The 23,887-nt window shown below is 42.7% G+C and overlaps 1 protein-coding gene across 2 annotated transcripts in view; it reads left to right on the top strand.

Moving 5' to 3' along the window:
• Positions 1 to 3,162: 3,162 nt before the first annotated feature.
• The window catches only part of plxdc2b (plexin domain containing 2b), a 77,190-nt gene continuing 56,465 nt past the window's right edge, over positions 3,163 to 23,887 (top strand). The window contains exon 1 of one of the 2 annotated variants that reach the window (XM_076080438.1): positions 3,163 to 3,658. In XM_076080438.1, the coding sequence (XP_075936553.1) occupies positions 3,629 to 3,658 (30 nt within the window). In that variant the 5' untranslated portion in view covers positions 3,163 to 3,628. The remainder of the gene's footprint in view (positions 3,659 to 23,887) is intronic. The other variant, XM_076080437.1, reaches the window with a different exon arrangement.

Genomic DNA, 23,887 nt, shown 5'->3' with positions numbered 1-23,887 from the left:
ACTGTGTTTAAGACCTGTGTGCTTTCAGGTCTTTTGTGAAACGGAAAAGCTAATAATCTGCAGTTTTATAATGGAAAGACGGAAACAGAGCTGAGCTTGTTCTCAAGGTTTTTTTTTTTTTAGTTCATGACTGTGTTCTCTGTTTATTAAGTGGCCAAGCATCATAAATGCTCCGGTGACATGCGGCCTCCCAACTCAACAAGTGGGACCCAAATCTACACATAAAAATGTTACACTTCGATCTAAGTTCCCTGTAATGTCGCTCCCAACTCGGTTCAGTAATTTCGTCACGGACGTTTTGATGGTCTTTAAGGTCACCCTGGGGAGACCGGCTCTCTGCAGCCAAGCAAAAGTTCACGGCAATCTGTGACTGATCCTGCTTCATGCTACACACGGACGGAGTCGGGAGGAGTCTGAAGGCTTAAAGAGAGCCGAGAGGGAGAGAAAGAGAAGAAAATGGATAAAGGGGGAGATTTTCAGAGTGGTCAGCAGAGGACTAGCTTGGCTTCTTTTTGCTGGAGTTGTGGAACAAGGTGATTAGAGCAGCAGACTGCATGGGGAGCTGTGGCTGAGTCTCAAATACTGTGATGATTTAAGAGTTGCAGAGAAAGAGAGAGAGGGTGGGGGTAAAGGGGAGTAGAAGTGTGTGGATAGAGGATGCTTTAGAACTAAATCCCAGCCTGGTACTGGACTGCGTGATCTGATTGAAAGATGCTTTACGGTTTAAATGGCCACGCTTGCATTTGTCAAAAACAATCTCCTTTTATGACGGAAATACATCACTAGGCAGCATATTTTGATGTCTATCTGTTTGGGATTGTACGGAATTACAGACGTTTAATATGCCTCCCTCTTGGGTGCACAAGAGGTGTGCGTCGCTCGAATCCCGCTGAGGGTGATTCCAAGATGAATGTGAGAAAGTGGATGAGACACTATCGTGGTCGCGCGCTGCCAGCAGATATTTATTTGAGTCTTATGATCTTAAAAAACGTCTAGAGCTATTTCAAAGGGAAGTGAAAGAAACAGCATGTCACTCGCTTCCTCTACTTCTCATTATCTGGATGAGGAGTTTTCATCACTTCGTCCCTAAACGCCTCATCGTCAAGATTTAAGTGCTCGGACAAATAACGCCATTAAGAGTATTCAGGATCATTTAATTGACAATACATTTAGTAGAGAAATAAGTCATTATACAACTTTGTTTTAGAGTTGTGGCAAGTGTTTAGACGAAAAGAAGTTAGAAGATATAAACATATTCATTTGAATCGTGCTATGAATTCCTTTAATTAGCTTTCTTCCTCGCTTTGTCCTTTTCAGAGCATACTAACATGTTCATGTAAACAGTTGACTTCACCACGAGTTAGTTGGAGATGTTAAAAAAAGAAAGAGAGAAACTGAAGTGCTCTTCTTCAGGTCATGTTTCACCATCACTGACACAAAGCAGCAGCTATATTCATTTTTGGGTAAGAACAAATCACTGCTGCAGCCACTAAGTTGGCAGTCGCTTGTAATGATAATGGGATAAAGGTATTTTAGGGGCCGGGGGAGATATTCAAGTGAATAGCTAATTAAGATTGTGACATAATAGCTATTTATTGATCCATTTTAATTTGGGAGCTAAATGGCGTCCTGTCGGAATACTTGTGCCCTCTCACTTTGGACTTTTATTACCTTTGTAGCCACTAAAAAAAGTTTGAAAATCCATTAAGCACAAAAAACTCTAAATGTTCAATATGCAGCCAAGTAAATTATAAAAGCTTTCATAAAGGACCACCCTTATGCAAGAGCTTTTCCATGACTTGTGGTTCAGCTCCTGAGTTCCCACAGCGAGTGTCTTAATTAGAACAAGCATGTGGTCCAAGTTATGCTTCCTGAACTATAAGCAATGAGGGGAAAAAACAAAAAAGTTCCCTCACAGGAGAGGTTTCCAAGCTCTCCCTCTTCAATATCTGGCTGCTCCCGAGAAAAGTGAAAGAACACAACCGACGAAGGGAACGAGGAGTAAATTAAATGTGAGTTTTTCCGAAATTCCCATCCATCTATTAACCCTTTTGGTTTGTTTTGGGTCCTGGAGACCCCAAACCCTCTTAAACAGCTGAAAAAAACAACTTAAATTGTTTTATCAGCTTTGTTCTTCATTCTTTTTTTCATGATTTTTCCAATAAGAATTGATTAAAAACATGACTTGGACATGTTTTAGTGTGCTGAAGGAAACTCTGCTGTTTCTTGTAAAACATGGTTAAATACAAAGGGTTTTCATGAGCGCCGTTATTCATTAGTGTTGACTTGCTACCTTTTTTTTTACTTTCTGGATTTCTGTTTCTGGATTTTTAAGAGATCTAACAGGAAGTCGGACATCTCTGGGATCCAGCTGACCCCAAACATCAAGGTAGGTACTGTACAATTCTTTGTCTATAACATATTTTCATGAGCTTATTTGGTGTAATAAGGCTTTCTGCTCATCAGGTTAGGGTTAAAAAGGGAAATGGTTACCACCTCAATACTTTTCCAGTTATTGAGTTTCATAAGTGCAAAGGGAAAATATTTAAAGGAAACAATTTGGCTGATTTTGCAATTATTTTAATAATGCACATACAGCAGTGGGGTCTGCGCTAAGTAAAGCCAAGGGTATAGCCTATATTATGATCCCACTTGCACCTGAAGAGGGCGCCCTCACAGTTCAATCACCTGTTTGTTACAGTGAAGGTGATGAAGGAATGGACAGACAGACGACAGACCATAAAAACAAACATACGTGTAGCAGAGTGTCACTCAAATATAAGTAAACTAGCCTAATAATAACAAAAATCTGACCTAAACAGCCAACCTGAACTTCTCGCATATATTTGAATAAACCCTTCATGCTTAATAAAAACAAAGCCCTCTTGAGAAATGAGTCCAGCTTGTTCAACATCTTGTGTCTGCTGGCAAACAGCTCCTGAACGCGTCTTCGCACATCACTCAAACGCTGCTTGTCAGACACGGTGCGGCTCACATCCTCAGGCACACAGTCTCCACTGTCTCCCCGGCAGCTGGAGAAACGCTTTGTCTCCTCAGCTTCTTCTGCACAACACACACACACACACACACACACACACACACACACACACACACACACACACGCACACAGGGCATCACACAGAAGAAGAAGAAGCCATTGGCTCCGAGGAGCTGATGACGGAGGGAGCGCACTGTCTTCTCCAGGAGCGCGTTAGCCCACAACACACTCACGCACACACACTGCACCTCCGGCCAGTGGGATGATACCAGTGTGTCGGACTGGGACGAACATTTAAGTGGGGAACTTTGTTTTTTCTTCTTCTGCGGTTATTATTTTTGTTTAATTTGGAGGTGGAGACCTGTTAGAACGAGCGCGTTTACACTCTCCAGGAGCGCGCAGTGTGGCACACGCTGGAACAAAAAAAAACAAAAAAACAGCTCAGTGCAGCGCAGGCAGGTTTCCGTTTTAAAAGCAGCAGGAGAGGTACGAGAGTTACGGAGTCCGCCGGGAAGCGGTGTCGGTGCACGAGGAAGACGGAGAGCAATCTGCGGCGGAACTTGGATATGGCGCGTGTGAAGACGGTCGACCTTCTCGTGGGAGTTGTTTTAGTTTTGCAGTGTTTGGGGGATGCCCGAGCCGAGATCCCAGCGAGTGACGGTAAGAGCCCGCACCTTTAAACATGAACGGGACCTGAGTTATAGTGTCCCGTTTTTACAAGCTGAAGTCAAACGCGTCTGCAGAACATGCAGCAGAGAACACACAACTATCAGACACAGGTGGAGGGTGCGTTGCTTTGGCGTGCGAGCTACTTAGTTTTATGCTCAATTATATTGTTGTAGGTGCAGTACATCTCCATTTATCATATTTCAATGTGTGTGTGTGTGTGTGTGTGTGTGTGTGTGTGTGTGTGTGTATGCAAAATAAGAGAAGACCCCGAAGGCGGTTTCTCTTTAATTATCTTATTTTTAGGAGCAAGGAGGACGTCATGACCTACTATCTTCCCTTTTCTGTCTCGATCAAAGACTTTGTTATTGTCTAATTAGCATATTTCCACAACTACTACACGTTTGAGTTAATTGCCTTTCTTTCTTCTTTTTTTTCCCATCTTTGCACATTAATTTGCCCTCGGGGTGAGCTAATTACTCTATATTGTTATAATGCAGCCAGAACAATCGGTGCAGGGTATGGCGATCTCAAACTGCATCTGGAAATGTCTTTTTGTGTATTCTGGCTTATTGATATGTGAGATTGTTTTCTCTCTCCCTGGTATGACCTGGAACAACCCTCTGCAACTTTTTTTTTGCAGATTTGAGATCAGTAACCGTTGCACGGTGCAGGTGCTTTCTCTGTAGAAGTCCTACAGAGGAAACGCTGGATACCTGCACGCTCTGTCCATCTTGATGTCCTTGATTATACAGTGGGGGATGAGGACTCCCGTGTGAACAATATCCCTAGTGTAAAGCCACAGTGTGTGCACCTAAAGTCCACTAATCTCAAATCTAGTCCATCACACACATATACAGACACACACACGCACACAGCTCGCCCTCTGACATACGATGGAATAAGTTCATGCCAACGTTGGTCCTGTTCACACAGGCGAGCTCTTGTTTCCCAGAGCTTTTATTGCTGGCAGCGGATTTTCATCACATATCAGATAGTGGTTAGAGAAATGTTCGGCTGCTGACAGTGACTGTAAATTAAGCCCGTGTGTGTGCGAGTGCAGACCACAGAGTTACTGGAATGTACGGCTCCGTTCGGGAGAGATGCTATCGGCCGTGTGTGTGTGGCCGCTTGTACACACTTTTTTGTTTGTTCAACGCAGTCATACTCATTCTTATTTATGAATTCAATCAATCTGCTGCTGCTGCACTCATTTCACATCAGTGCTTTGCTAGAAAAACAACGGCTTGTATGCTTTTTTAGAGTGAGGCTTGTTTTAGAGGCTGCAGATTGAGGAAAACATCAACATCCATTAAGCAAAAAGAGCATTTTCCTCTCAGAGTGCTTCATCGCTCCGTCTCCTGCTAGAGCCGCACACATTTAGTATGTAGGACAGTATTTTTAGACATGCGGGGCTAGGTGGTTCCCTTGTCGTGGACTGACCTCGACTCTGCTGTAAGGAGCAGCCCCCTGTCCTTCCTGAGATAGGCTTTTATTAATACAGTGCAAGGTAGACTCCTCCACTTCCTGGAGGTAAAATAATAAGGTACCAAAAGCTTTCCTACTCTGGTCCCAGCAGCTCCAGCAGAGCCTGAGATGTGAAAGGACTGGTTTCACTCCTTGCATGTAGTAGTTGGATGAGCTGTGAAGCACATCTGTGTAAAATTACACAGCATCCTGTGAGCTTAGTGCATCGTTTTTCTTTTTTTTGAAAATAATATTACAGTCATGTGGCTCTGTGATACTCACCCAATGATACTCTCACCACTGGCTGCTTTTGGGGGGGTTAATTTGCACTCCAGTGCTTCTCTCAGAGTGGAAAAAAGAGATGTTTCACTAGAGTCTGGAGTGTGTCTGCATGTGCGATGGGAGAATGAAACGGGGAGAGAGCGTGAGAGAGAGAGAGAAAGTCTGGCCTCGTGTAATGCTGCGGTCTCTTTTAAAAGCCTGCGCTGAGGGCTGTTAATGTGCAAAGATTGCGGTTGTGTGTGGAATTTAATTTGTTGTGGATGCTCAGAGTTGTGTTTCGTTGGTCGGTGGAGGGTTAATCCGCCCACAGGCGGCGATATGGACGTTTCCAGCTCCCCTCATCCATCACGCAGCCGGCAGCCACCTCTGCAATCACACCAACAAGCTCTCACACAAGAGTGTAAGCTGCAGAGAAACATGCAGCCTGGCTCTGAAGTTTCACCGTCACGACAATGGCTCAGATTGCTGATACCATTTTGAATCCAGTGTCAAGTCTGTTGAAATTCCTTAATCTCCCCAGCCAACAAATCCCGTCTCAAATCTTTTATTCACAATGTCTTTTTAGTTGGTCCCTGTTGCCTCACTCTGACACTACAGGTGTCTGCAAAGGAGCCGATGAAGTGAACTCGGCGACATTATGTTCTTTTACATCCACTTTCCAATTAGCGCATAAACAAGTAGAAGTCTTGGGAAGTCTAAATAGTTTTTATGCTTGGCTGAGGTAGAAAAGTAAGTGGATCAATAAAACACGAGGTGCCGTATGATGACGTGCATGATACGAGTATATTTGGTGACTTATATGTACATCATGTGTGAGACAAACATGGACAAACACCAAAGACCATTTCAGTTTTGTGTCCCAGTTTTTCAATTAAATCATTTACACAGGAGCTGATGATGTAGTAGTAGTAGTACGAGTCCTTCTCTTCTCTGTTGAGAGTTACACATGTGTCGCACCGATTGGGCAAGATGTTCGGATCGTGACAAGCCAAGCTACCGCCAACACGTGTGCTGCAGGAATGAGTCCTTAACACCAGGAAATGAGTTTCACTTCCTGTTCCCTCATCTCAAAGTCAGTGTTTTTTTAATGGATCTTTGGTGAGATGCCTGAAAAAGACAATAATATTTTGTTGGTGGTGACGTGAAGTCGTGCGACCACAGTGTACCTCGATTATAGGCTAACGTTAGCTTTTAACTTCTGCCAATTGCATTTACGCTTCATAAAAGCGGTGTTCATTTGTGAAGATTATCTTGCTGAACAAAACGTTAAAGTATCATAATTCTTTGTTTGCTTATTTGCTGCAATAATCCAAAATACAATTGAAAAATCACATTGTCTTTTTTGTTTGTTGAAGGAACCAATGCGATGCTAACAAAAACACGTAATCTATGCAGCACTAGCGACCACAAGTTGTTTATTTTATTCGAAGTAAAAACATTCACCCGTTTGGTTGTCAGTCAGTGTTGTGTTGAAGATGATGTCACGGCAGTTTCTCAGGGAGGCGACTGAGTATCTCGCCTACACTGGGGGGAGGGGGGGGGGACTATCCGCAGTGGAAAACGAAATAGAGAAAAGTACTGGTACCAAAAGTGAGTTGAGCCGAACCATGCAAAGGCAATGAGGCATGAACATAAGTTAACCCCAACACCACAGAGTCTGTTCCAATGGTGGCTGAAGGATAAGAATCCCAGTGGTTAAGGTATAATGCCGCACTTATACAGTACGTATTTTTTATTCTAAGTGATGAGTTCATTTCCCACCAAACAAACAACCTAAAGCGATTCGATAAGGGGATTTAAAAGAGGATTCAGATTTGATATCAAACCTTGTACCTTTTCATGACAAATGCTCTCTTCTCTTTGTCATGCTGAAGGAACGATTCCCGACACAAACTGTCCACGGAGAACAAAAGCTCCGGCTCGGTCTACTTTAGGGAAGAGACTGTAAGCCTTCTTGGAATCTGCCCTCCCTCCCTCCCTCCCTCCCTCCCACCACCCCCAGCTCTCCCTCTTTCTGACATTGCACATTTCAGAATGGACAGAATGAGCTAGCCTCTTTATTGGCCCTCTGAATGACCTGCTGAAAGGATCTGCCATGAATGGATGACGGGGGTGGGGTGGCATGAGGGGGTAACAGACAAGGAGGGGCGGTGGCGACGGCGGCGGCTGGGGTTTATGTGCTGCCCCGTATGCAGACACAGTGGGCCGCGCCATACATCGTGGAGGAAGGGTCGACCCCCGTACCAGCATGCAACAGCACCACCAGGCTCCTGCATTGGTCACGCCTGGCCCTCTGAGCTCCCTGCCCCCTTTTTTTTTTTCTTACTCCTGGAAGAAGCTCAGTTTGACGGCTTGAGAGGGCCGGAGCGGCACGCAGAGTTCAATAGGCTCAGAGACAAAGAGCAAAGAGGCCACTAGTTAATGAAACCCAGCGCAGTTAAGCTCCACTTTAGCTGCTCCTCATTGTCTTTCATGTGGTTCAAAAAGCCCCTTCACTTCCCCAATTGCTGCAGAGCTCTGCCAGAGTTGTCTGCACTCACTCCCCGGCATTTTCTATTCGGTTTATTTATTTAGCTTATTCAGAGCAGCGGAATTATGGATCTTCTCCGTCAAGCAAGTTTGAAAAGGTCGGAGGCGGGAGCAGCGGCCTTGTTAGGAAGCCTTCCAGATCTGAACGTTCAGTGAGAGATGACAGGCATTTTCCATTCGTGATAAACAGCCCTTTTTTTCCACAGATGGTTGCAAAGCAGCCAGTAGACCACAGCCAGGCTGTTATCTGCTCCTCCTGTTGACTCTGCTGAGGGATGCTGCCGTGTAAGAGACGCTAGATCGTCAACTGAGGGGTGAAATGAGTCGAATGTTTTTTATTTAGGTGCGAGGAGTTGGCTTTTCTTTTGCCTGGAGGGGACAGTTTGGGGAGATAACGAAGAGAGGGAGGAGACTTAGAATAAAGGCAATTCCCCCTCCTTGCTGAGCGCCTTCATAAGAATTACAGCTGCATTCTATAAATATTACACTCCAGAGAATAGTGAGCAATGATTAACAGCATAGGTCATTATATTAGGATAAAGAGATGACAGTGTAAGAGCATCCAAGAGAGGGATTTTCCTTTCCGGTTATATTTTCTGAAGATCCAGGAGTATTTTTGTGTTAGTGTTGGTGAGGGAGTTGGTGTACTTTCTTTTTTTTCTGCCTCATTTGCTTTCTGCATCTGTTAGCTATTTCCTGTCACAATCGATCAACATCATTTGGCCGTACGCAGTATTGAAGTATGTTCTTTCTGTTGTGTTCGTTTATTTACTATGACGGTGAGGGCACATAAGGACCAAGATAAACCAGGAATGCCAGCAAAAAGTGTTCCAAATATTTAGAGTTATGCCATCCCTGCAGTAAAAAGATGGAAAGGGAAAGTGGAAAGGTTGGTAAAAACTAAATGTGAAATAATGAAGTGTATGATGCATGTGACTTAAGCGAGCTTGGAAACGTGCATTAATTCACATTTTCTTTTGATGATTCTCTTGAAATTTGATGGAAGTTTGCTTTAAATTTGGATGCAAACTTCTCTGATGGATTTCTGATGCAAAATACAGCATCCATGAAGTTATTTGACGTGAAAAGGGCCGACGTCAAAATGTGCCGTTAAGATTCTCTTTACCTTCTCCTATTGAACTAGATTGTAACTGCATGGAAAGTATCATGATCGTTTATCATAACAACGTGGAGCTTTTTTTGGTGGATTTTTCCTTTGAAGTCCTCTAATCTGGTCCATGTTAATACCAGTCACATGCTTTCATCTTTGTCTTGATTTGCCCGTATGCTGCTGGACAGCTGAACTATGAGTAAATGTTTGATTCAGGATCTTTTGAGTGTCTCATTAGATCACAGAAGGCCTTAGATGCACACCAGTAAGTGCCTGGTATTTGACGACCGTAACCTGAAGTTGACAGTGCTGGATTTTATGGAGAACATATTGTTTAAAATGGCTGGCTGGATGGCAGTCAGCTGTGTGGCCTGTGACATGAGTCCCTGCTGGCTGTGAAACACAGATGGGGGATGATTTCATGCTTCAGACACTGCGAACCTGTTGGAGAAGCCTTTTTGTGTTTCATGGTAGGGATTGAAAAAATACCTGCAGGTGTAACAGAACAACAAGGAATTTTCTTTCACAAATATTTAAGAAAGCTGACTGATTTGTACCTGTATCTAGTGGGGCTGGGCAATAAATCTATATTGTATTGCTATCGTGATATATGACTAGATATCCTCCTAGATTTTAGATGTTGTAATATTGCAAGAGTGTTGTCTTTTCCTGGTTTTGAAGGCTGCATTACAGTAAAATTATGTAATTTTCTGAATTTACCCTAATGTTCTATTATTTGTCTTTACCCACGATATGGCCACAATCTCCCGTCACAATAAACGTTTCATATCTCGATAACGATATATATCGCGATATTGCATGTTTTTCTGTAATTCAATTTGTCTATATGAAATAATCACATGGTTTTATACACTCTACAAATGAAAAGTATAGAGTATTTTCTCATTTAATGAAGGTGCAAAATGAGCCGACTTTTGGATAAATCTCCATAGGAATCCATTGAAAGACGATAAATGACCATATTTAATTATCACCCAGCCTTACTTAGTCATTATATCCACATTACTGGTGATTATTCATCGAAAATCTCATTGTGTAAATATTCTCAGCATAAATAGTCTATCCTACAGGTATTTGGTCAAAAATATTGTGATATTTGATTTATATTTGATATATGACAAACCCCCGCAGGTAGCTGTGCATCCAAACAAAAAACTCCATATGTGAAAATTACATACGGTGCCTGCTTTTTATCCACACGGCGCCTGCACCGAAATGATGAAAAGCAACCGAAGATTTGATGCGCTCGCACGAAGGAAGTTGAAAGAGGCGGCTCTCCAAAGGGGAACAAAGTGTTACATGCATGGCTGTCACGAAGGAGAGGAGAGAGCGTGGCGTTTCAGGCCGTCCAGTCATGCTGAAAGAAGATAAGGTGCCAGAGGAGCCTGTCACCCCCACCCCGAAGCGGGCTTCATATCCTGAACCCAGCAGGAGCGCCGGCTTGGCTTTGTCCCACAATAGCAAGTGTCACTCACAGGGTTTACGGCATGCTGCTACATGCTTTTGCCTATATGTGCTACTGTGTGTGAAAGTTGTCTCTCTCACACTCTGTATCTGTGACTGTCAGTTCCCATGCTCTTTCTTTCACTGTTGTTTTCTTGATTTTTACCCTCATGCATTTTTGAATTCGGACAGCAGCGGGTGAATAAACCAAGGCAGGATCAGTATGTTGTTAGGGCTGAGTTGCAAACCTCAGTACTTTTTGAGTCCAGACTGATATTTGGCACTGAAAGGTTTGGTCAGATTCTTAGAATTGTTTCCTTATTCTCTCATCAGATATGAAGGTCTGGTGTAAACATCTTATTTTGTTAAAACAAAACCTGGCTTTGGCAGGGTTTCTTGCAAATTGCGTTCTTAAGTATTGTTTTGGCATCTGTGCCGGTATTTCACTTTGAAATTTGGAAGTGACTGTTCCCTAATCCCCTCCTGGTTTGGTAACAGTAAGCTTGTACATGGGGCTTTGGTAACAGAGATGCTCCATATGAGTTTTCTTAGCCTTTCCAAAACCAAAAACACAAGATCAAAAGTGTTTGGTTGGATGTTAGCTTGTGTGGCTAACTAGTGTACTTTCCAAGGCCAAGGAGCATCTCATAATACTTATTTTGTGAGGTTACAGGTTATACAAAAGAAAAACGGTGTTTTCAACCTTCTAATGGAGCTAACTTTAACTGAATTAGCTAGCTTGCGGTAGTTTCATGTCAGCTGGCGAAATCTAAGGTTACAAAGAGATTGTGATTGGTTTAAAGAAAAACAAAGAAGCCAGAGCGTTTTTACCTCTTATAGCAGAACGATAATCTGTGGAGTCGGACGTTTCTTTAGCGCTGACGCTGTCGAAATGTCTGTCTGGCCATGCAAGAGTTTCATGTTTATTGGTCTGTTTATCATGTTAATAGCATGCTCAAAACATGCAATTGTTTCTGCGGTAGCTTCGAACGCGCTGCTGTCATCTTTTAATCAAATTATTGTCCGTAAGCAGTGGAGAATGAATCAATTACACAACAATCGTAGTTCAGAACGTACTCATCACGTTATGCTTTGGATGAAACTTGCAACCGCTGTGCACACAGGCCTACTTGTCTCATTAAGCTGGCTTTGTCTTGATTTATTGCTAACATATTGTCTTATAATGATGGGTTTCATATTGTGTTTACCGACTAGGAGGGCATTTGTTGCTGTCCATTCAATTAAGGTTGCCGTGACATATTATGAAGGAATGTAAGGGCCTTTAAATGTCCGTCGCCCCAGGGCCTCAAGTAATATTATTGCACCTCTGGTGCCATGATTATCCCGCTAATGCTGCGCACACTTGAGTATGTTCAAACAGTGTTTTGAGCTGTGCCAAGCAAACCCTTCGCAGACATTGATGTGTTTTCCTTGCTGTAGGTCCAACAGCGCTGCCTTTGTTACTCTGCCCGGAAAATGTCTCATCATTCCCTGTCCAGAAGTTTGTTTTCCCTCGACCAAACTCATCCTGACAAAGAACAAGCACGCCCCGCAGCAAACGGCTCCTCGCAGTGCAACTCTTTGACGTGCCGGAGGATTTTGGGTGGGAATGAAAAGATTTACAGCCACAAGTGTGTGTTTCTGCGTAAGGAGGCTGAGAATAGATTGTGACTTTGATGACTCCATCACAGTGGTTTTCTGTTTGCCACCTTACATCTATAATTCAGATGGGCAGAACAAATCTTGAGGATGTTTAAACTGGTTATTGCTGCCTTTCCGGTGAACACAATGTTCTGTATATATACTTAGAGGGACTTTTTGCTGGCTTGAATGTTGATGTCTTGTAACAGTAATGCCACAGGGACTGAAATGGACTCTGCAGTCTCAGGGAATTAAAGTTGGTCATCTGTCACTGAGTGCTGGAAAGAAAATGCTCAACATTGTTTTGCGACTTGTTTTTGGGGAATTCAGTCCATCGGGTGAGTCATGAAGACTCGTAATGCATCTGTAAAGCCTCCTAGCTCGGCTTTGCTGTTTATCACTTCACCCCTTCAGGAATCGGGGCTGCCAAGAATGAGGGGAGAAAGGACTCTTCCCAGAAGCAAGCAAAGGTTTTTTAGAGGTCAGTGTGATTTGGAGTTTGGGTTATGCAGTTTTGGACAAGCTTGGTCCAGCTGTCCACCTCCTAAATGGGCGCGGAGCTCATCCCGGCACTGTAAACAGGAGGCCAGTTGGCAGCTCATTCATAATGAGAGTTGTACTTGCCGCACATTGTCATCTCTGTCTTGTTTACCGCTTCCTTTTCTTTCTTCTGACATGATCAAACATGCTCGACTGAGCTAAACAAAAATAAACCCACCAAAGTCAACAAGCGATTCTGGTAAATGTGGTTTGTGCCAGGTGTTTCTGTCCCCCCCCCCCCCCCCCCAGTGGTTACTTGCTGAGAGTTTCTCCCAGAGCTCAGGACAGAGGAAGGAACAAAGGCGTGCTTTGAGTCTTTGTGGCGATGAATTGCAAGGTGTAACAGCAGCCTCTGTATGAGTGTACTGTATGGGAGACAGAGAGAAACTCTGCCCACGTAACTAGAGACGGGTCTCGACCCAGTGGTATGTCCTGCACTGACGCACTGTGAACAACAAGCATCCTGATACTAAGGGGAGGTTGTGAGGTGTTCTAGTTAGGGCAACAACACATCAATTTAATGGGCACACTAGATCAAAGTCTGTGGTTTGGCTTTGTGAGCAGTAAATTGGCTGGTCTGCAAGCTGAGGCCTGACTGCTTGCGGCATCCCTATTAAGCGCAGGTATTTGCTATGTATAACTCGGTACGAAAATGTCTGTTTGTGTTTTGGAATCAACCACTTCCTCCCCCTCGCTCAGAGAGGGAGGCTCTTAAATATCCCCGTCCTTTAGGCTGATGGGTCTTACATCTCGTCTCCGAAAACATGCGGTGTCACTGAGAATGAATGCTCTTCAGATCTGGTCCCATCTTGCTGACCGCTGAGATACAGAAATGTATTACACTCACTGTTCCTAGCAGTGAGGTGTTGTATTCAAATGGTAGATTACATCCATTCGCAGCAGCTGACAATGTCCCGTCTAAATAATGTGATGGATGGCGTTTCTTTACGAAGGGAGTTCTTAGTGTTTGTGGCCATTAAAAGGTGTTTGTGCGAGGAACTCTTTTGACAGTTGAAGAGAGGAGCCCTAACATTTTAAAGTGGTAATTGACTCCCATTTAAAGGCCATTCTCTCCTGTGTCCCAGAATGCTTTAATTAAATGGAAAGTGAATTAGTGTGAGCAGTTTAATTATGAATATGTTATTCATACCATTGCACAAAGGTAATAAATGTGCCCTTGTCTCAAACAGGTAGGGTGGGAGTTAATGATAAGCAAACAATGTCGAGCCACAAAGTCAGTTTGAGCGATAGATAGCATCAGACATTGGACAAAATAGAATTGAAAAGAGAAAACTATTTTTTTTTATTTGTTGAAATTCTGTAATGTTATTCTGTGTTTAACTCAGAGACAGTGTTGAGGGGTTTATCATTGCACTGGTGTCCCACAGCAACCAAAAGCTGATACGTGTCTCAGCTCCAGATATTGATTAAATGTCTGGCCAGCATCCCCATTCACCCGAAGGCCTCTGGTACCCCGGACACTGGAAGTAGTCAAGGTGCCAACGTACTGAGCATCATCGCAACATGGGACCTGCTCCCAGCCAACCCAGCTTCGAACTTCTTTAAGTCATATTTAAAGAGTTGTAGGGATGTAATTCGACATCTAAGACGCAACAGATTTTCCCTGTTTTGTTTTTTAGCCTGATAAAATGAAAGACCTGCTTCCCAGCACACATTGAATGGGAGTTCAAAATGAAATGCCCCGTCTCCAGACAGCTGCCAAACCAATGATATATGCCCTGGAAATCCCATCTATCGACAATTAAAATGAGAGGTGGCGATATGAATATAAATGACTTGTTTGATGTCCTTTGTTGCCACGAGTCTGCCCCAAATGTCTGGCCTGGCAGAAGTATTGGTTTTCTTTTGGAGGCGTGTACCAGTTAGTCATTCCTTCAGTAATCTTTCATTTCCCCACCGCTACAAAGCCGTTTGTGACATAACATGATGTTTGATATTTCATTCAAAGTCACATTGATTTTTTTTTTTTCTGCTAATATGAGATATTAAATCTCCTCCTGACAGTTGCGGTCAGAGCAGGTGCTGTTTGTCCACTAAATTTAGAGTTGATTTATGGTTTCTGAAGCTAATAAGGGATTAGACGTTCAAACTTGTCAAAGTGCCGACCTAAATCTGGAATCTTTTGATAATGTGTCATTTAAAGAGACAATTCCTCAACTGAACCCCACAAAAACAATGGAAAATCAATTACAAAGAATCAAAAGCAACGAGCCAAAACCTAGCATTTCCCTGAACTTAAGTTTGTGTGTTTACTGTGAAAAAGCTTCCCTGCTTCAGGGCTTTTTTTTGTCTTTGCAGATGCAGAGCCACATGTAGGGAATTTGTGTGTTCTTCCTCAATTGTTCAGAGGTTAGGGATCAGTTCAGATCTGAGGAGGAGATCGGCTCATCAGATCTGAGCCCTTTTATTGTTTGCACATTGTTTCTGCAAACAATTACAACTGAACGGATGAATTGAAGGCTGTTGAAAAAGTCGGGCCCAGTAAGCTTTTCAATATTCACGCGTGTGTTTGTTTGTTTGTATGTTTGTGTGTGTGTGTGTGAGTTCCTGCATCTGCTTGAGGTTATTGAGCAGCCACTTCACAGCAGCCCATCAGTAGCGGTCAGCTAGCGATTGTGTATTAGCTCAAGTGTAAACAGATGGAACGGATGAGTTGTTTTGGGATCATTCTTTGCAGAACCGCATTGATGCAGGAATAAAGATGGTCTGGAGACGCTTTAAAGTCAAACTGAAATTGAATTTTTGTTGGTCAAGTATAAATAGTATATTGTTTTTGTGTACTTTTTTGGTTGAAACTAATTATCTACAAGAAAAATGTATATTTTTGTTGGATAGCAGTGTTTGAAAAATGTTTGGAAAGTCTGCAGTCACCAAAACTAGTCTGATGAAACGGAGACAGCTAATGTTAGCAAGACCCCCCCCCCCCTCACATGTACACTGTGTTCACTATGAATTACTTGAAGTGCGTGAATTTCGAAAGGGTAGTTCACCAGAAATGACGATCATTTGACTTCTTCTTCTTCTTAATAGCAAATTACAACCTTACGGAGCATTACCGCCAACATTTGACCGTGATTGTCGCCCCCTGGTTTGTTTGCTCACTTGACAATTGTGTTAAAACGGAATAAAAATGAACATTTTACTTTTACTTGTGAATGGAAACACAGCTACAGTGCACTGCATTTTATCAACGTACGTATGCACTCAAAATAGCAAGTGTTATTACGGACGATTGCAACTTTAGAGTGTGCAGGTGCTGACCATGACTCAGCAGGTGTTGAAATAACATGAACGGAATGCAGCGTCTAGTGTGAATCAGTGCTTCTGTTAGCAGGGTAGTAGCTTACACTTTACGGTTGAAGCTTTCACTTTGTTAGCCTAGCTTCCTAGCACCCTTTTGCAGAGTGGATTACAAACGTAATGCACACTCAACACTCACTTTAAGCAAACGCTAGATTGTTAACGCTATGTAGGCTAGTTGAAAAATGGGGGGAAATATCTACAGTCTCCTATCTTAAAGTGCAAAGCATTGCACAAAAGCTGCAAATACAAAAAAGTGAGGAGGATACAAAATGAAGTTAGACTTTAAGGGCAAAACAGAGGTAAGGACGGATCTCTCTATTTAGCTTTTAGCCAGAGCTTTCTCACAGTTCAGTGAGATTTCCCGACAGAACAAACTCAACTAATCCTGCAGAGCTACAGTACAGCAGTCTCTTGCTACCTGGATGTAATGAGGAAGTCCTTCTGCTTCTTGCCCAGCTTCCTGTTAATATTCATGTGTCGCATTTGATTAGCCATCGAGCTCGAATGATTGGTTGCCTGCGTTGCTTCACAGTGACCCTGAGGGACTGACTGAGGATGAGTTTTTAATAAGCTGGAGGTCACAGTAATCTACTGCTGAGATCAGAATCCAGTGAGTTCTTCCTGGAGTACCTGACGGTGGAGTAATAGATTATATGAATTCACACATCCTGTAGGCCTTATCACATGCTCTATCTTTTCACTGCTCTATGTGCCTCTTCATTTCCCCTCCCACCCACTTTCTTATCCTCGTTTTTCTCCCTGCCCCAGTTTTACGTTAACACAGTGAGCTCTGTAAAAGATGAACAGTGTTCCGAGTCTTTAGCTGTGTCATCCATCACCTGAGTTCAGTTGCGAAGGCTGTCCTTCACCTGCTGCCGGCCCCGCTGATGAAGAGCCTAGAAATCAATACCTTGCTAATAACATTGAGTTTGCACCTGAAGAAAGATGTGAATCAATATCCCGCTAAAATAACACCCATGACACCAGTGTGCATACTACGTGGCCAAAGGTATGTGGACACCTATAAGTTAAACCCACATCTGCATGTGATTGGTGAACATGTCATTCTAAAGCCATAGACATCAAAATGCTGCTTTAACAGCCGGCAGTCTTTTCTGGGAACATTTTAGAGCCTCATTGCAGGGATTTACTCCCCAGTTAGGGCTGCAACTAATGATTAAGTTCCTTATTGACTAATCTCTTGATTTATTTATTTTCAATCAATTAAAGTTAATGCGAACTTTCATTATGTGTTGGTTTAGTCCGTTCCTGTGAACAAAAAAAGGGTAGTGTTTCTGAGTACGAGTCCCTTTAGAAATCCTCTCATTTTGCTATGTTTTGATTTCCTCTGATTCTGCCAATCTTCTCATAGCCAATCTTCTCGCTGCTTGTTTGTTATGTAGAGTTTATTACTAAGAGTTTCATAACCAGTTAAAGGTTCCCCGTATTAACTGTAATTTAATGTTTAGTCTAAATCCCAACATATTCGATTTAAAGTAGCATTTAAGAAGATTGTGCCTGGAAATATACAAAAGCATTAGTAGCTTTACGACTCAAGTTCATCTCAAAGGTGTTGGTTGGGGTCGAGATTAGGACTCGAGGCCGATGAAGTTCTTCCACACCAAACTAGTAAAACCATTTTATGCCTCATGTTTTGTGCAAGGAAGCATTGTCATATAGAAACAGGCAAAACATCCTCAAACTTAAAGAAAAGCAACCCTGCAGGAAAACTCTCCTTAAATATAAACGAGTCCGACAGTGAATAAATGGAGTCAGAGCAGGCAATCAGTGTTGTAGCATGCCCCTCATCTCAACCTTTGACCTTTCTCTTGCAACAACAACAGACCTCAATCCTCCTCCCTGACTCGACGGCTAAATTCATCCGTCTGAGCGTGAGGGAATCAAACACATTAACACTGCGGTGTCGGTGTCTGTTCAGAGCTGCTAAGCTCCAGTAATATGACAGTTTATTTACTTTGAGTCATTTGTTCATTTCAATAATAAAGTGAATGCACAACGGGAAAACTTTTGTGATTTCAGCGTGACTTTTAACTTGCAGTATCTGAATTTATGGCCACTTACCAGCAGAGGAAACAAGCTGTTAATACAGTGACATATCACCTTTCTATGACAATCTCGTCAGCAAACAGTTACCTATTTACATATTTGACAAATATGGAGAAACGTTTTATTTTCTGAAAACAATTGCGAGCCGTAAACCAAAACATTGAGCTAAACTACACTATAAATCTCTGAGTAGCTGAGGGGAACTGCAGATTCAGGTGATAATTATCTGGGTGTTCATCACTACGAGCGAACCCTTTCACATAACACGTAGTCATGAGATCCATTGTTAATCTAAAAAGTGATAGCTGCTTTAAGATGTACTTTCAATTGTGTGCAGCGATGAGCAAATAGTCTCCGATATCCCACTGACTCCCACCAGCCTAAAATGTGCCAAGCCAATATTTTTACATTAATGCTGACATAATCCACATGGCGAACATCAGCGCAGCTGGCAATGGTCCAACGGTCGGCTCCATATTGGATTCAATTCCAAGTTAATAAAATCCTCAGATCTGTTGAGCTACACATTTCTCATCCAGTTTTGTCTTTTTAAAAAAAGTAAAATCAATGTTCAAAACATTCAGATAGTCACGGCACGGAGATGTTTTTGTTGCTTGATCAGTCATGGTTTGGTTGGCTTTGCATGCTTTCATGTTGTTTGTGCATGCTGCTGCCCCTCAGTTCAAATCTCAGTCTAACATACATGCTGGCAGGTAAATCCCTTCCTCTGGCCCCGGCTGAGGTGCATTTTGGATGCTTCACCCCGGGTGTTTTGCGTCCTGTGGCAGATGTGCGCTGACAGCCCACTGCCGAGACGTGACAGGCGACACATCCGGCTTGATATGAGGCTACAATCAGGTTGACAGGAAGATAATGAAAGGCCCCGTCTTCCCTGACACTTTGGCTGTCCCACTCGGTGCCGGTGCTGAAGTGTGCATCGCGGAGTGATTGACGGTGATAATTTGACCCCCGTCTGTCAGGGTGTCTCTCTTTATGGAGGGGCATCACTACGAAGACCTGATTGTCTCGGTGGTCAGCGGTTATCTGCTCACATTGTAGAAGCACTTCATCTGTCAGAGGGTCTGTGTATACTACAGTTTATATTTTGAGGTTTATCATAAAGATTCAGGAGCTTTGAGATGAGATTTTCTGGAATTTGTCAGATTTATTTGCTATAAATCACTTTTAACAACATGTTTTGCACTTCGTGGTTGATAAGCTTCCTTCTGTCAGCTGTTTCAGTTTTCTGCTCAGTGAAAGTCCTGGAATTCGGAGGGAAGGAGCGATGGGATTACCATGTGGGACTGCACATGTGTCTTAAAGGGGGGAAAAAACAGGTTTGGCCTTGTAAAGAGGACAATGAACAGAGAAGGAGATGGGGAAAGGTTGGAGAGACGGCCAGTGGAGGAACTGCAGAGTCTGATCTCATGGACTCCTGGGTGTCGAAAAGCTGGAGCGACACCAGTGTCCTCTTCAGAGACCGTGAGCCATGAAAGCACAGCACAGCAACTTCTGTGACATAAATGTTTAACGGCTGCAACTTTTAAAAGGTCACCCGAAGAGAACATGTACGCAGACTCTACAGTAAATGTTTGAAGAGGCCAAAGTTCAAGTTATATACAAGAACACTTGAGACAAACACATTCCCACGTAAACAGAGCCCACACTCTGCAGCCTCCACTGTTGTTTTTGTGCAGATGTCTTGTTTCCTTCCAGCCTTATTTTTCCACTACTCCCCTCTTCCCCTCCTGCAGATGTGCAGGCTTTTGCAAGTCACTGAACGTCCTCCGCTCTGGATAGCTTCAGCCGTGTTGGCCAAGAATGTGTTCATTTATTTTTCATCAAAGATCACAGAGGTGTTTCATTATGAATAAAGGTTTTTGAAAGAGTGGCATCATGCCTTACATTAAGGTTTTATTGGGAGAAAGAAAAATATCTGCTTCGAGCCCCGGGGACAGCTAGCATCTGTCCTGCTGGAGTGTCACTGAGTAAGACACATGTTTCCTTTATACCAGTCTTTTTAGGATCTCAAAGAGTTCTGCATTGAGGCTCAAAATGACTGAATGTGCTAAAATGTTTTGTTTGCCAGCACAATGGCTCTAGGGATGGCAATTTTGGTCTATCAGTCGGTCCAGCACTTTGGTCCCCAGAGGATGAATCCTACTGACTTTGGTATTCTCCTCACTTTTGCTCAAGCACCAGCGTGAGGTTGACATTTATGGTTTTCATTACCAGCTCGTTCTCCCTCCCAAGTCCTCAAATACAACAGCTTGGTCAGTGGTCGTACACTTCAAACTATGGCGCTCCACGTGGAGTTGGTTATGGCGGGAGTGAAGGAGGAGGACAGGTGATGAAGCGTGATTAAGTCCGCGTATAAGGAGGAGGTCAGGGTGGATGTTTCAGTCCAAAAACACAGGACTCTCACCCCGGAGACCGGTGTTTTTGTCCCGTGCAAAACCAATAGTGAATTTTTACTTATGTTGCATTACGTTATGTAACTTAACTTGCGTCGCATATGTAAGGTACCCTACTTAACTACCTGATAAATATATACTTATTTCAACCCAAAACATTTTCCGAAAGTAACCAAGTTGTTTCCTGTTAACACAGAAGTTTATGTTGTAAAAAGCAGACATTGACGGGTGGAAAACCGATGCTAGAGGGGCACGAAGAGCATCACAGTGTGAAGCGAAGGGCACCTGATCAAGCAGCGGTATTTGCAGAGTTGGTTTACTCGATACTGTTCAAAATGATTGCTGTTTTAGCAATAAATATAAATCTTAAATGATTTCCAGAGAGAGCACTCACTTCAGAGAGCCTCTCATTTTTTGATTTCCATCACCTCTTTAATGGAAACTGTTTCCTCTTCCAATGCTCGATGGTGCTTGAATGTGTTGACAGGGCAGATAGTAAATTATTTGGATGTCAAGGTCTCCATGTCTCCATTCAGTCTGCCAATTACCTTGAAAGGACAGGTGATAATAATGCATGACATGCATGATGCATTTTATTGCATGTGTGAATGAGTGAAATTGGCGATGCATGTTTGCAAGATGTGCAGTTGTCTGCAGAAATCTCTGTGTGCTTGTGCAGGTGTACGTCAGTCTCCATTGAAGATAATTAGTGTGAAATAATGGATTTTTAAATTTCCCTCAATGTCAGCTGTCACACAGAAAACAAAGCAGATATTCTGAGTATATTTCAGGACGAGAACAAGCTTGTTAGTCAAGGTCATTTCCCCCCCCACCTCACTGACAACATCAAGAGACACAGGCAGCAGAGCTCTGACGTGTTTCTGCGTGTTTCTGTCTGGACGGTGACCCAGTTCCCCTGCTGACAGGGCGATAAACACGCAACGCATGACTGTACTGTCTTTATAGACTCTGTTGAAGAGCGAAGGCGTCATTATGCAGTTTTACACAATGCTAGTCATGTGCTGCTGTGGGACAGGTCCATACAAAACCTACCTGGCCCTGTTGTCAGCACTTCTATGGCCTATAGTTTGGAAGACAAATCACTAAAGCTAGCTTTGATTTGGCCACAGATTTTCTTTGCCTCAGCGTTTGATTAAAACACTAGTGTAGCAGATAACGCTGCGTTTACTGAACCCCTGAAACTGAAATACTTCATATTTTGATCAATTTTTAAAAAGAAAATTAATGGAAAGTTTTGAAGCCCAGTCAGAGCATGAGAGGAAGTCAATCAGAGAAAGGGATGAAATCTCACTAACTGCCAGATATTACGGCTATATTTGGAGAAGAACCAAAGAGAAGTCTTGTTGATCTATTGTCTCCCTGCCAGCCAGTAATGATATGCTAATGCTGTAATTATTTTCCTTGTCAGACAGCAAACTTTGTCATCGATTTCCAAGGACAGAATAACACTTGAGACATTTTAGAAAGAGATGATGGATTGCTGAAATCGCTGCCCAAAATGGGCACCATTACGTCACGCTAATAATTTCCTCTTGACAAATTTGGGCTGTTCACTTCTAAGACTTGACAATTATTGAAGAAAAGATGAATTGTAGCATCAGAAGTCTACCTCTCCATCACCGCTGTAGTATCCCTGTGTGTCCAAGTGTAATAGCGCCTGTGCTTTCTGCCCGTGAAGCCCCCCGGCAGTCCGTCTCCTGTGGTTGAATCCTCGGAGACAGGTGGTGTGAAGTCAGACGGTAGTTTCTGCTGCAGCTCCCGGTACAGCAGAGTGACTCGGCCCAGCATTCAACCCCCTCAGGGCCTTTTCATCCCCGTGCACAGCTCCCCTCCTTCATTATAATCTACCATTGTACACACTGAACTCTGGCAGGCAAGGCCTCTCTTATTTAAAACATCTTTTGACATTGCCTCGTTATAAGGTACCTGCTTTTCTCTCCTATCTTTATACATCATCGGCAGAAAGCGTCAAACTAAATGTATGTTGAAATGTATGTTTTCTCACCTGTCCCTGAGTCGAGCCGTGTGCATTTCATCTGAAGCGTAAGAAGAAGAAAAAAAGCGCAGAGTGTTTTTGAGGATATATCTGCAGGGAGATTTTCATGTTTTATTCATGCGTCACCACTTCTTGGGGTTTGTTTGTAAGCATTTGCCTTCATATGCCCTCTGCACACAAACTGTAAGTTGTGAGAAGAGCAGTGGTGGAAAGTACATACATCCAATACTTTGCTTCTATATATCTGTACTATACTGTAGTGTACAGTAATAATCTCAACGGTATTCATTTTGATTAATATCATTAATGTAAACAAATTAATAGTTAATAGAACAAAACAGATCTTCAAGATTAAACCTTAATTACCAAAGAAAAGGTAAGTGTTGCTACCTCTCCTTTACTTCTTCTGGCTGCTTGGAAAGCCAAGGCTCTGTCGGTGCTGTGGGGCCCTAAGTTTGATCAATGAAGCCCAGAGAGGCAGAACATGGGGCCCAGTGCTGATGGCAGAGTGCCCGGAGGCATGGCATGAAGAGAGAGGGGAGGCTGAGTCACACTTGAAAGTCCCAAAACAAGGGGATTTTCAAAGGCAGAGTGGGTTTGGGGCTTAGCTTTCCCATGAAATGTCAAGATTCTGCAGCTATAATGCAACAATGCTACGGTGCAGTCTACCACAACAACTGAATGTTATTTAATGTTATTGTAGAAAGGTTCTTAACAATACAGATTTCAACAAGGTTTTGGACACATTAAAGTGTAAATAATGGACATTTTAAGAAAATATCATTTTTCATGCTACTTTTTTTGTTATTTCTACACTTCAGATTATGTTCAGATTTAACAAATAAGATACAGTGTGTGAATCAGTGACCTTTACAGGCCAGCTTGTTACCTTGTTTACACTCTTTATGTTAAGCTTAGCTAATGGGCTAATGGCTGTAGCTTCATATTTAGTGTACAGACATGAAAGTGGTATTGATTTTTACATATGACTCTCTGTAAGAAACAAATGGATTTCCTCAAAAGTCAAACAAATACATTAATGCAATAATTAATGTTAAATTAATTTAAGAAGAGAACAAGCAAAGACAAATGTTCCGTTTCAAAATATAGATTGTCTTTGGCTAGTGCCATCACTAATAGTTAATAAATATCACGAGGGAGGAAGGAATTGATCTCAAATATTATAGTAATAATACGGTATGCATGTGCAACGTAAGGCACCCGTTAAACAAAATAGTTTTTCCCTCCCTGGAATTGATTATCTCACCCCGCCCTTATAAATAAATAATGAGAGCCTAGGGCTCAAACAGGTGTGAATATGAATCTCTTACTGACTCTGAGCCAAAACAAAGGCAGTGTTGGTTGTT

Source organism: Anarhichas minor, unplaced genomic scaffold (genome assembly GCF_050575085.1).
Source record: "Anarhichas minor isolate MPS153535 unplaced genomic scaffold, ASM5057508v1 ptg000074l, whole genome shotgun sequence".
In the NCBI taxonomy this organism is placed as follows: domain Eukaryota; kingdom Metazoa; phylum Chordata; class Actinopteri; order Perciformes; family Anarhichadidae; genus Anarhichas; species Anarhichas minor.
Note: the sequence above shows the minus strand (reverse complement) of the source record. Positions and strands in the feature narration are given on the sequence as shown.